Raw genomic sequence first — 14,728 nt, 5'->3', positions numbered from 1 at the left:
CTGTTTTCCTTACAACCGGACAACAGCAAAGTGCTAAGACTAATACACCAGAATAGTATACACATCTTCCTATGAAATATTGTAAATTTTACTTCTAATAAGATTAATTATATCATTAAGTACTGAACAATGAAAGTACTATCTGCCGTAAAATGTCTAATTATCATTATACATTACCTCTCATTTCATAATTCTGTATTAGTCGCTGGAGAAAAAATAATAAAATTTTTTTTTTTCAAACATGAGTTTATGAAAAATATTTAACATCTTACACATACACAAATATTCAATACATACATTCGCACGCACGCACGCACACACGCACACACGCACATACATACATACATACATACACACATACACACATAAAAACACACACACATGCACGCACGCACGCACGCACGCACGCACGCACGCACCCACGCACGCACGCACGCACGCACGCACGCACGCACGCACACACACATACATACATAAACACACACACACACACACACACACACACACACACACACACACACACACACACACACACACACACACACTCACTCACTCAGGATGTTACCACTCTTCTTTTTAAGAATTTTCTCCAAATATTATTTTTTGCGATCACAATTTAATTCTTAATCACAAATACTTTTTATATAAAAGAAATTTGATAGAGAGTGCAAGGGGACTTACATAATACTCACTCAACCATCTATACATTCAACCAGAGCTCCACTTTGCTTATTGAGGCAGTACATTCACATATGCATGTCAGTGTGCATACAAGCCTTACCACATTCTTTAGGATTTGTATTAGTAAATGGCTTGCCACCTGATGAGTCACAAGGCAATTCCATAAAAAAGCTATCAGAAAAGTGTGTACTACTCATTATTAATCCCCTTTTTTCATTTAGAATATTTTTCTTGTATTAATATGGGTTACAAACATGAAAAGTCAGATCACAAAAAGAAGAGCTATGGTATCACAAAGAAGTGTTTTAACTCCAACATATGTCTTAAGACTGTTTTAAGTGCAAGTACAGTATATCAAAATTCCCAACTCACAACAGTTACTCTGTAACCATAACGGCTTAACCCATCAATTCCAGGGAGCATATATACATGCACTATCTATTGTGGTTTTGCCTCACTAATCCTGTTTACACAAATACAGCTCAAAAGGTACTTAATATGACAAGGAGTCAGGCCAACTTGAACTCATCTATGTGTCCCATTCCTTGAATTTTTGGATATAGAACTTTATTGTAATATTTCTATTATTACTGATAATATTTTAATAATAATGGTAATGACATTAGTAACAATTATCATAGGAACTGAAAATTGAAGAAATGAGGTAAATATAAGATCAGGTAAGCCATGTAATTAACTCATTGCCAACTAAGAAGTGATTCTGAAGCCATCTATGTGCACACAAAATTACTACAACAAAAACACAGTAGACTGTATGCATTGAAGAATTAAAGGAAAATATAAATGTATGTGGAATGCAATATTTAGTCATTAATTACATGTAGTCCTTTTGCAATTGCAAACGAGAATCTACCAAGCACCTCTCCACAGTCATAGTTCCAAAGTATGTAGCAAATAATCAAAGTTGCTAAAAATTACAGACACTGTAGCCTCTTAACTCTTTTTTTTTTTGTAGTATGCAAGTTAATTATTCATACTTAACTCACATGCACCTGGAAGTGTTTTGACAAAATTACTAAAATAACTATTCAGATAAACAAAAATAGATAACTACACCTACCACAGTTACAAATCAGATAATCTGTTCATCTTTTCCTCCAGCTATTTGAAAATAATTACAGATTTACCATGTTTACTTTTCACAACATGAATTAACATTTATCTATATAAACTCCTCTCCACAAACAAGTTAAAAAACGATAAAGCACAGGCACAGGTAAGCTGAGCTTAAATTCAACTGCACAACAGAAATGTACAGTCACATACTTCACCATAAAATATGGGAGACTCGCAGACTAACTCTATCTTACATTAATATGGAAGACTTTTCAAGGCATTGGAAAAGCAGATCTTGGATAGATGGTGAATATGATAATGAAGGTTATGATTTAAGTAGTGAGGGAGCTGAAAATACAGGTCATGAAGTTAAAGATGAGAAAAAAAAAATATGACAGGAATGAAAGTGGACGATACTGGCTTTCGTGACCCATCGTAAACTCCACTGGAAAGACAAATTATGTGCTTCTTCACTTCTGCACTTCTAAAAGATACCACTGGATAACAGGTATTTTTTGAGCACTCTTTTTTCACATTTTGGACAAATTGATATCTTCAATTCACGTTTTACAAGTATAAATCTCTAAAATACTGGCAACCACTCAATACATTCAGATACTGCTTACTGACAATATCAGAAATGGGCAACCTTCATGCATATTTTGAACACTTTGATAGTATATTCAACATTTAGTGAAGTCAATGAATAGAAGTCTCTGAGATTTCCATAACCAGGCACCTTCGATTGCTGTAATTTGCTGTATTCATCTAAATATATCTATTATCAAAATATTCCTACAAATTAGATATCTACAAAGCAACATCACATACTTAAGTAAATCTTTCAGGCAATTTCTTCATCATATGTGTGTGACTTCATTCATATGTTCAGCCTTTCTTTTCATTATCTATACAGTAGGATGAAAATTATTTCCACAACAGACCAAACAAATTATAGGCACAATGTTTAGCTACAAACTCTCAAAAATCAATAAAGCAATGAATGAGACCAAATTTGTACTATAATAGACAAGACCACAACAATCTGAATGAAATAGGAAATAGGAAATTGGTGCACTTTTGAGATTCCATTCATCTAAACCATCAGTAAGAGATAGCCATTATTTCTCCCTACTCTTCTTTTGCTTCTATTCCCTTCAGTATTGCACCTTTGACATAAAACTAATACATAACTGTAATTCATATATAACTAAAAATCTAAGAAAAAATAAAACCTATCACATAATATACAAATTCAAAATACAAAACCAATGTTATCAGATCTCATACCTCAGATACAACCAAAACTAAGAAAAAAACAAGACTATAACTTTGTGCTCTCAGGTGTGAGCTTTGCTGAAGAAGACACTTGGGGAACCTCAGCATTACCAGGGAGGTCAACCTGCAAATGCATTAAAACATATTACTCATACAGTATGTCATATATTATATTACTGAATACATAGATAAAAAAATGTAATCTAAAACAAAAATTTGTTATTTAACCCAATCCTGCCAGGCATGGCATTTATGTACATGCCATGCCTACTTTGAGTTTACCTTATTAATTGTTTTTACACATAGATGGCGTCACTTGCACTAAGTTACCATTGTGCCAACTATGAGTACTGCCTGTCTCGCTTCTTTACCCTTTTCCTTGATTTATGAAAATATTTAACGTTATCCTATTTTGCTGTTACTAATAAAAATAACACCATCAACATTCATAGCACTAGTAAAAAAAAAAAGTTTTTTCCCACCAATTCAAGGAAAGGTTAGGTCACAAGGTCTACTAATTGACTCCTTTTTGGCTAAGCACTAGCAGAGCCATCTACGTGCAAGGACATTTCACAAAAAATATAAAAAATAAGCACAGCATTTTCCCAGCGGCATTGGGTTAAACATAACATAATTACAAATAACAACAAATAACATAGAATTGATATTCCAAGGGAGAAAAGATATTCAATCAACTGATTTCAGAGACAGATTATATGCCAAAACAAAAGACAACAAGAAAATATGATCAACAACAAAACTAAACATTTTTACCCTATTTTTGTTCTTACTTCTATCCTTTATTCATATTATATTCAAGATAAACCAGTTCTAACAAAGTCTAAAGTCAGAAGAGTTCTTTTCACTTCACTTCTCAGATCTTATATCTGATGTTGCAAGTTACATATAAATATAAATAACAATATTCTCTTCAACATCACACATATCAACACCACACCTATTTAAACACAATCTTAAATATTTACAATTCTTTCGCTCACCTCCTCCAAGCATATATTGTCTACCACTCAAACATGTATTTCAACTAGGAAAGTCTCTTGCTCTTTCCTACTATCTTTGAGCAGGCATTTGCTTCCAACTTACCCACCTTTAAAAATAGGTAAAAAATCTTCTCTGAACACATCTCCATACAACCACACACCTTAAACCAACAAATTCACTCTTCCTCTCACCTTGTCTGAGCACATGTCCTCCTCTAGAGCAGCTGAAGGGGGAGGCAGGTGTATCCAAGTTGCAAAGAGGTCGTGGTCCAGAATCTCATTTCCTCCTGTAAGCCTGCTCACTATCACACCCACCAGCAATGTTATCAGGAAGCCTATAGCTGCTATCCACATGTATGACACTGCATAGATCTCATGGAGGAAAGAGGTGCTGTGAAAGAAAAAGAAAAAGAAAATGGAGCTAGGGAACATATGAAGAAAGAATAAGAGCAGGGGTAAAGCACTTCCAGTTACATTAACGAGAATAAATATAAAAAGATGAAGATCATAGTGCTAGTTTGAAGACAGTGATAATAATGGTAAAACTGAAAACTGAAACACTGATAATAACTGTAACACCAATATTAATGAAAAATTAAAAATAATGATAACTGACAATAATAACAGCAATTAGTCAACAACAACAATAATTGTCATTAATTTATCTTAATAATTAATATTAATGATAATATTAACAATAACAAAATAATAATAGCAATGGTAATAGTAATAGTAATAGTAATAGTAATAGTAATAGTAATAGTATTAGTATTAGTATTAGTATTAGTATTAGTATTAGTATTAGTATTAGTATTAGTATTAGTATTAGTATTAGTAATAGTAATAGTAATAGTAATAGTAATAGTAATAGTAATAGTAATAGTAAAAATAATAATAATAATAATAATAATAATAATAATAATAATAATAATAATAATAACAAAAACAAAATCAACAACAACAGAATAATAATAGTAATAATTATGATAATGATAATGATAATAATAATGGTAATGGTAATAATAATAATAATAATAATAATAATAATAATAATAATAATAATAATAACAATAACAATAACAACAACAATAATAAAAATAACAATAATGATGATGATGATGATAATAATAATCATCAGCATCAATAATAATAATAACAACAACAATATTATAATAATAATAAAAACAATAACAATAAAGATAATGATAACATCAATAATAATGATAACAATAATAATAACAATAACAACAACAACAACAACAGCAATAATAATAATAATAACAACAACCACCACAATTATAACAATAACAGTTTAACAACAATAATAATGGTAATAATAAAATTCTCAGTAAGAACAAAACCTTCGTCATCATCACTGTTCAGTCTCACAATATAGCTTACCTCTCCACAACTTCAGCACTATCAACACCTTGTGTCATATTTGCAACATCAACTGTAATTTCAGTCAAGGTGATATTCCCCAAGACAGCCTCTTCACCAAGGGTTCTGCTTGTGATAAGAGTTGTGTTGTCTGCAGGACAACCTTCCACGGAGACTGGCTTGAAAGGAAGTGGTGGTTTTGGCCTTCCGAAGCCAATCCATAGGGTGAACACAAGGCCAATAAGAAGACCTGACATTGCACCCTGATGGATAAAAAGTCTTAATACTTCATGTAAAAAATAATAATGACTGATGAAAGTACATAAATCTTTACTTATCATACTCGTGAGTATGGCACTGAATGTTAAATTTTTGCAAATCATACCCATAAGCATTACAATGGATATCCAATTATTGCCGTATCTTTATCACTCGCATATGTCAAAATGAATGTAGTCAACAAAGACAAAGTATATGTACCTTCTGATTTGCACATTTACACAACATCCCCAGAGTAAAAAGGGAGAGCAGAGGTCCCCCAACTGCACCGAAGATAGTCAAGGAAGCCTGGAGGACACCAGTGCCCAGTAATTTTGCTGAAAAAGCTATGATCATACACACACCACCATAAACACAAGCCAGAATTTTACTGATCTTTGTGGCTTGTTTTTCTCCGATGCCAAGACTGCTTGGGGCAAACGGCTGTTGAGGAGAAAAGAAAGACAAGAATTATCATTAATGAACCACATGTTGCATAAAAAGCTAGAAACATATTCTTTGGTCAGAATAAGCAACTCTTACCCTGTGCAACTGAGTACTATAATTGTATCAAATCATACTTTTCAAAATATAAACACATTTCATAAGCTAAAGAATTATCCAATATAATGATTTCAGAGACTCACCTAATGATATCTGACCTACATTACTCTTTCTCTATTTTGGTCATTCTCCTTTTATAAAAAAACTACTACCACATATGTTCTTAACAACCAAGCATAATTACATTACATCATATCTGATTTTAATCATTCAGTTTCATAATTTACTCCTTACTGCATTCACTAATGATCTGCACCTACCAGGATGTAGTCCTGCACTGTGACAGCTGCTAAAGAATTCAAAGCAGAAGAAACAGTTGACAGTGATCCACTGAAAATTCCTGATACAAATAGTCCTGACAGTCCTGGGATCATCCCCATAGTCTCAACTACATAGAAAGGCAACAACTGAAAAAAAAAAAAAAAAATCAATTAATATATTTTTTTGTTGTCTTTAACCCTACAATAACAGTGCCAAAAAATTGTGTCACTCTATCTAGTGACTTCTGGCAACCATCTAGCCTTTTGGCTGAGGATTTTGCTACGTATAGCAGAACTTCCCCCTTGACTTGCTTTAGCGAGTCATGATGCCTATAGCCATACCCATCATGATGAGCTGGTTTTTCATGATGGCTGTACACATACCCAGCTGTAAGAGGTTAAGTACTAAAGGTTCAGAAAATTCTTAAAATCAATAAATGAAGATTCAGACTTATTATCATACAAAAATATATAATATCATCATCTACATAAAGACATACTTATAGAGAAAGAGAGATATGTACTTGGTCTGAGTTTGATATGCGACCGCTCTTTATAGGGTCACAGAGGTGATACTGAGCATACAGCACCAGACCAGCAAAGGATGTGGACAAGCTGAGGAGAGTTAATATTGGCCATTGGATCCATAATGATCCCTGTGCTCTTCGAAGGTCTCTGAAACAAGAGTGCAAGAAATTATTTATCTTTATGTATTTTGTGAATGGTGGAAAAAAAATAATATCAGTTATATAAAGAATCACATATTGATATATAGCAAAAATAAAAAATATTAATGCAAACAAATCTATATAAGACAAAATACCATTCATAAAGTCAAATTAACAAACTGATTAATATACAAATAAAAGGAAATAAGAAATAATGATAAAACAAAGAGAAAGAGATTATATCTATAACTCTAGAACACCATCCAAAGAGCATACTTAATGGTGAGGAGCCTCTGGACTTGTGCCTGGTTAACACCATACAAAGAACAGTATGTGAAGATACCACCAATACCAAGGCTCCAAATAGTGTGCCTCTCGCGTGGATCTGGCGAGACACTGAAATAACAAAAAAAAGTGTGTGACTACATTAACTTTCTTGAAAGGTCTTAAATATTACATGCATTAAAAAAACTTCATAATATAGTTAATATGAATATATTTGGCATTTTTGAATTAAAACAATAACAAGGTATACCTCGAACTATACTACAACATAACTTTAAAATACAAATCTTACTTGAAAAACTCTAGTCTTTCGCCCTCTTTGGCAATCTTAAAAATATTGGATAAACCGTGATCTTTTACACCCCGAGTAATCACAGCAAAGATAGCAGCAAACATGAGTAGCGACTGGAAGACATCAGTTACCAGCACAGCCTTCATTCCACCCAAAGTGGAGTAAAAAGTACAAACTAATCCTACAGCTATGATGGACCACTGAAGAGATATTCCTGTGGAAGACATTCTGTATTAGAGCTGATGATCAAATAACCACAAAAATTAAGTTTCTGAAGCATTATATATCTCTATCAAGCACTCTCTTCCACACGCACAGTCTCTTGGAAACTCTATAAAGTTAATTCTTACTACCAAAGATTTTCACACACACACACACACACACACACACACACACACACACACACACACACACACACACACACACACACACACACACACACACACACACACACACAGATATATACATACTCATTTACTCACTCACGCACCCACCCACCCACTCACTTATCCTTCCACTTAATCACTTATTCACTCACTCACTAACTCATTCACTCACTCACCCAACAACAAACCCACCAACCCACCCTTTCATTTACTCACTAACCCACCCACTCACCCACTCACTTATCCACCCACTCACTCACTCACTTATTTATCCACCAACTCACTCACTCACTTATTTATCCACCAACTCACTCACTCACTTATTTATCCACCAACTCACTCACTCACTTATTTATCCACCAACTCACTCACTCACTTATTTATCCACCAACTCACTCACTCACTCATATCACAACAGTTGCTTGTAAAGCAACTAAATAAGCCCAACATGAGACAGAATCATCTTATATACAACTTTAATATGAACTGTATGTAAAAAAAAAAAAAGAAAAAAAAAACCTTTAAATCTTTTTCTGAACTGCACTGCATACAACTGTATAGTACATGATTTAAGAATCACTGTCTACAGTATAAACAAGTTACACTATACAACAATCAATATGCTATATTTCATAAATATACCAATTTTCTTCTCTGAAAATAATCATGCTCATGCTACTTCTCTGAGGTAAATTTAAAAGATCTGTTTCATTAGGTTAAAAGTAGCAAAGAAAAGCACTAAAATACATTCTTATCTAAGGTAGAACAACACAACAGAAACTGAAAACACAATCAATATCAATAAACATATCAAGCAATGAGACTTATAATGCAATCATTCTTAAGCAGACATATAAAACTTCTAATAACGGCCACTGCAACTGCCCCAACATACTATGAAACTCTTAAACAAAAATCTATCACCTCGACTACTTAAACCTCATTCAACTCTACATAAGTTCTACACCAACCTGTAACTGCTGAGAGGGCTAAGGCAGGGGCATAGAGAACAATGCCCATATAGAGAGTCATTTGTAGGCTAAAGGCTAGAGAAGCAGTTGTTCGAGTGAGGAGACCAAATCTTCGTTCCAAATACTGAAAAGATGATTAGTCTTGACTTTTTTCACATACCTCAATAAAATTCGGGAAAGTCTGATATCAGATAAAATATACATGCAATTATCAGTGAGATTTAATGATTCTCACTAATGAAATGCTTCATACATATTTTATAAAAGTAAAAGTATTATAAAAGTCCAAAATGTCTACTAACTGCAGTCAAACATAAGCTTTTCAAACAATGTATATAATTGAAATGTTCACATTTCAGTAGACAAATAATTAAGCAAATAACTATAAAAATATGAAGTTATATCATCTACAGTCATAAACTGAATATTGTGAAGATGAGATCAGTTTCAAAAGACTTGTTATTCAGGTAACATTTAAGTCTGTACAAGGCATGCACTGTATGGCACTTATCTGAATATCATAAATAATGCATATATATATATATATATATATATATATATATATATATATATATATATATATATATATATATATACATACGTATACACACAAATATATACATACACACACACACACACACACACACACACACACACACACACACATAAATACATACATACATACATACATATACATATAAACACACGCACACAATATATACATATACATTACATATATATATATATATATATATATATATATATAAATATATATATATATATATATATATATATATATATACATATACATATACATATACATATACATATACATATACATATACATATATACACAAATACATATATACACAAATACATATATATACTTATATATATGCATACATATATGTGCGCTTATATATAAGTGTGTGTGTGTATATATATATATATATATATATATATATATATATATATATATATATATATATATATACACATACATGTATATATACATATACATACACAAACACACACACAAATACATATATACATATACACATATATATATACATACATATACATTTAAATACATATATATACAGATACATATATATACATATACATACATATATGTATATATAATATATATATATAATATATTATACATATATATATGTATGTATGGTTGTATGTATAATATATTATATATATTTATATATATTTATATATATATATGTATATATATATATATGTATATATGTATATATGCATATATATATATATACATATATATATATATATATATATATATATATATATATATATACATATATATATACATATACATATACATATACATATACATATACATATACATATATATATATATATATATATATATATATATATATATATATATACATATGTATGTAATCATAGCTTTCAAAATCTCTTATGAGCATTCTGGATTATATAAGGAACTAATAAGCAACCCTCTCTTTACTCATAAATAATTGACTCCTTACTTCAGCATATACAGATATTTGCATTGTAATGCATAATTTCCCCTTACTTATACTGTGAGAGAATCCACTATTCCTATCTTTTTTAAACAGAAAGATAATCCCCTGAAAAACAGACACTAGAACGTCTATGGAATTACTAAAGTGCAGCATCATTACCTGTTACTTCAACTATAGTTGGTGCAAAGGAAGTTGTTTTATGGTGATAAACCATAAATCAATAATTCCAAATATCAAGAACAATGACACTAACAAAAGTAAATATCTACTGGTCTATCCTACTTTCTGTCCCTCTTATGTCATATATTCACCCAAATTTTTTCTATTATCATCTTTATTCACATCTCTCATACAGCAAAGTGGCCTTGCTAATCCCATCTATATCAATAAGTGACTTTCAGGGACAGCTATACATGAAATGGGGACATTTATTTAATTTCATAGCTGCTGAAACATGCAACATGGCAAATTTCAGTGTTTTGTAATCAATTAAAAGTGTGTGTATATATATAAAATCAGGCAAAAAAATATCAAAATAATGAAATAAATACCTCATAAACACTGGTGTTCTGTAGCCTGAAGAAGACTGGCAGATAGAAGTAGCACACAATAGGAGTTGAGATGATGTACGATATATTGATAACTATAAACTGAGTACCAAACATATAATTCTCCTTTGACACTCCCAGTATTGTGATGGCTGACATGAAGGAGGCCATTAGTGAAAAAGCAACAGGCAGCATCGGCATACTGTTGTCAGCAAGCATATATTCCTGCAATGCAAGAAGAGCATTATAACTTTCATAAAGCCTCTCACAGCTTTAGCAAAAAAGAAAAAGTTTAACAAACATATAATATATTAATAGAATTCATGCTTCTTATATATTTGATAATGATACACATAAAATTTGTAGCTATACATTCATATATTAATACATTCTTTCTATATTATCACATAACTTTTCAAATCGAGTCTATATATGTATGTATGTATGTATGTATGTATATTTGTATATTTGTATGTTTTATATTTGTTTGCTTATATGTTTGTATGTATGTATGTATGTATGTATATTTGTATATTTGTATATTTGTATATTTGTATATTTGTATATTTGTATATATTTATGTTCTATATGTTTGCTTATATGTATGTATGTATGTCATTTTCTAATCCACATTCTTGCAGATAAAGAGATAATTTCACATCTTATCATTAGAGGTAACTTAACAGATTACAACTCTCATGAAAAACACAATCTTACCTTGAAGGTCTTTTGCTTCCCTCCCGTAAATCTGAAGTAAATGCCAATTGCCGAGGAAAAGGCTAGTACTGCAGCAAAGACTATGTAGTCAACTATACCAAAGTAGCTCTGGGAGTCCATTTTAAATTTTCAAATCTAATTCTGAAGAAAAAAAAGAAAGAAACAAGAAATCAGCATCATTCATCACAAAGAAATAATTACAACAATACTCCTGGGTTGAAAATGTATACAAAATTGTTTTAAAAGTTATTTCACGTAAAAAAAGAAGTTCACTATGATTTACTACTGGGTGCCTCGTGAGCTCTTTGTGTGAATGAATCTGGAATGATTATGTAACTCAACAGGATTATGTAATATACACAGCGCATGATACTCTTACTATAGTTGCAGCAGTCTCAGATGAAATTTGTCTGCTCACTGGTTAAACTAAATAGAAATGACTGAACTAAATAAATAATAAATCATCCTTGTAACAAAAACAATAGCAAATTAACAACTAGTAGTAGTAACAGCAACAGCAGCAGCAGCAGCAGCAGCAGCAGTAGTAGTAATAGTAGTAGCAATAGTAGTAGTGATAGTAGTAGCAATAGTAGTAGTAATAGTAGTAGTAATAGTAGTAGTAATAGTAGTAGTAATAGTAGTAGCAATAGTAGTAGTAATAGTAGTAGTAATAGTAGTAGTAATAGTAGTAGTAATAGTAGTAGTAATAGTAGTAGCAATAGTAGTAGTAATAGTAGTAGTAATAGTAGTAGTAATAGTAGTAGTAATAGTAGAAGTAATAGTAGTAGTAATAGTAGTAGCAATAGTAGTAGTAATAGTAGTAGTAATAGTAGTAGTAATAGTAGTAGTAATAGTAGTAGTAATAGTAGTAGTAATAGTAGTAGTAAGAGTAGTAGTAAGAGTAGTAGCAATAGTAGTAGTATAGTAGTAGTATAGTAGTAGTATAGTAGTAGTAATAGTAGTAGCAATAGTAGTAGCAATAGTAGTAGCAATAGTAGTAGCAATAGTAGTAGCAATAGTAGTAGCAACAGTAGTAGTAAGAGTAGTAGTAATAGTAGTAATAATAGTAGTAGTAATAGTAGTAATAGTAGTAGTAATAGTAGTAGTAATAGTAGTAGCAAAAGTAGTAGTAATAGTAGTAGTAATAGTAGTAGTAATAGTAGTAGTAGTAGTAGTAGTAATAGTAGTAGTAATAGTAGTAGTAATAGTAGTAGTAATAGTAGTAGTAATAGTAGTAGTAATAGTAGTAGTAATAGTAGTAGTAATAGTAGTAGTAATAGTAGAAGTAACAGTAGTAGTAATAGTAGTAGTAATAGTAGTAGTAATAGTAGTAGTAATAGTAGTAGTAATAGTAGTAGTAATAGTAGTAGTAATAGTAGTAGTAATAGTAGTAGTAATAATAGTATCAATATCAATACCAATATCAATATTAATCCATTCCCGATGGGCATGGCATGTACGTACATGTCATGCCCACTATGAGTTTACTTGTTTAATTGTTTTTACACATAGATGGCTACACTTATACTAAATCACCAATGAGCCAATTACGAGTACTGCCTGTCTCACCCGTTTACCCTTTTCTTTAATTTACAAAAATATTTTACATTATCTTATTTTGCTATTACTGTTTATAACATTATAGTAATTATAATGTTTATAATAAAAATAACACCATCGATATTCATAGCACTAGTAAAAAATACATTTTCCCCCGAATTCAAGGAAAGGTGAAATCAAATAAGGCAGAGCCATCTAGGTGTAGAGACATTTCACAAAAAATATAAAAAATGAGCACAGCATTTTCCCCATTTTTTGTTCATTTTCCCCTGTGGCAATGTGTTAATATTATTATCACTACTACTAATATTCATAATAATAATAAAAATAATAATAATATAATATCATCATCATCATAAGAAAAAAAAAAAATAATGATAATAATAATAACAATAATAATAATAATAAAAATGATAATAATAACAATATAAACAACAATAATAATCATAATAATAGTAAAAGGAGAAGAATAAAACAGAGAAGTGGAAGAATAAATAAAAATGAAATAAAGAAGAAGGAGAAATATAAAAGAAGAAATGGAAAGCAGAAGAAGAAATGGAAAGCAGAAGAAGGAATGGAAAGGAGAAAAAAAGAAGAGGATGAAGAGGTAGAAGAAGAAGAAGAAGAAGAAGAAGAAAAAGAAGATGAAGATGAAGATGAAGATGAAGATGAAGATGAAGATGAAGATGAAGATGAAGATGAAGATGAAGATGAAGATGAAGATGAAGATGATGATGAAGATGATGAAGATGAAGATGAAGATGATGAAGAAGAAGAAGATGAAGATGGAGATGGAGATGGAGATGGAGATGGAGATGGAGATGGAGATGGAGATGGAGATGGAGATGGAGATGGGGATGAAGATGAAGATGAAGATGAAGATGAAGATGAAGATAAGGATGAAGATGAAGAAGAAGAAGGTGAGGATGAAGATGAAGATGAAGATGAAGAAGAAGAAGGTGAGGATGAAGATGAAGATGAAGAAGAAGAAGAAGAAGAAGAAGAAGAAGAAGAAGAAGAAGAAGAAGATGAGGATAAAGATGAAAATGAAGAATAAGAAAAAAAAAACAAGTATGGGCACATCCAAATTAATAAATTGAGTATGAACTTATAAATCAGTGTTTACTAGGCATGCGTGTAGGCATGCATATATTAACGTACGAAGGAGGGTATTTTTGTATGTCTATGTATGTATGTGTGTGTGTGTGTGTGTGTGTGTGTGTGTGTGTGTGTGTGTGTGTGTGTGTGTGTGTGTGTGTGTGTGTGTGTGTGTGTGTGT

The 14,728-nt window shown here is 31.1% G+C and overlaps 1 protein-coding gene across 3 annotated transcripts in view; it reads right to left on the bottom strand.

Annotated features, from left to right (window-relative positions):
* Positions 1-1,492: 1,492 nt before the first annotated feature.
* LOC125029121 (putative sodium-dependent multivitamin transporter) overlaps positions 1,493-14,728 on the bottom strand; it is an 18,045-nt gene continuing 4,809 nt past the window's right edge. For all 3 annotated transcript variants that reach the window (XM_047618914.1, XM_047618913.1, XM_047618915.1), the window contains exons 2-12: positions 11,890-12,030; positions 11,176-11,397; positions 9,102-9,225; positions 7,745-7,958; positions 7,444-7,563; positions 7,024-7,174; positions 6,500-6,646; positions 5,898-6,119; positions 5,439-5,680; positions 4,230-4,428; positions 1,493-3,160 (exon numbers count right to left, since the gene is read on the bottom strand). In XM_047618914.1, coding sequence (XP_047474870.1) covers positions 3,083-3,160; positions 4,230-4,428; positions 5,439-5,680; positions 5,898-6,119; positions 6,500-6,646; positions 7,024-7,174; positions 7,444-7,563; positions 7,745-7,958; positions 9,102-9,225; positions 11,176-11,397; positions 11,890-12,009 — 1,839 coding nt within the window. In that variant the 5' untranslated portion in view covers positions 12,010-12,030 and the 3' untranslated portion in view covers positions 1,493-3,082. The remainder of the gene's footprint in view (positions 3,161-4,229; positions 4,429-5,438; positions 5,681-5,897; positions 6,120-6,499; positions 6,647-7,023; positions 7,175-7,443; positions 7,564-7,744; positions 7,959-9,101; positions 9,226-11,175; positions 11,398-11,889; positions 12,031-14,728) is intronic.

The sequence above is a fragment of the Penaeus chinensis genome, chromosome 9 (assembly GCF_019202785.1).
Source record: "Penaeus chinensis breed Huanghai No. 1 chromosome 9, ASM1920278v2, whole genome shotgun sequence".
Taxonomy (NCBI): Eukaryota; Metazoa; Arthropoda; class Malacostraca; order Decapoda; family Penaeidae; genus Penaeus; species Penaeus chinensis.
Note: the sequence above shows the minus strand (reverse complement) of the source record. Positions and strands in the feature narration are given on the sequence as shown.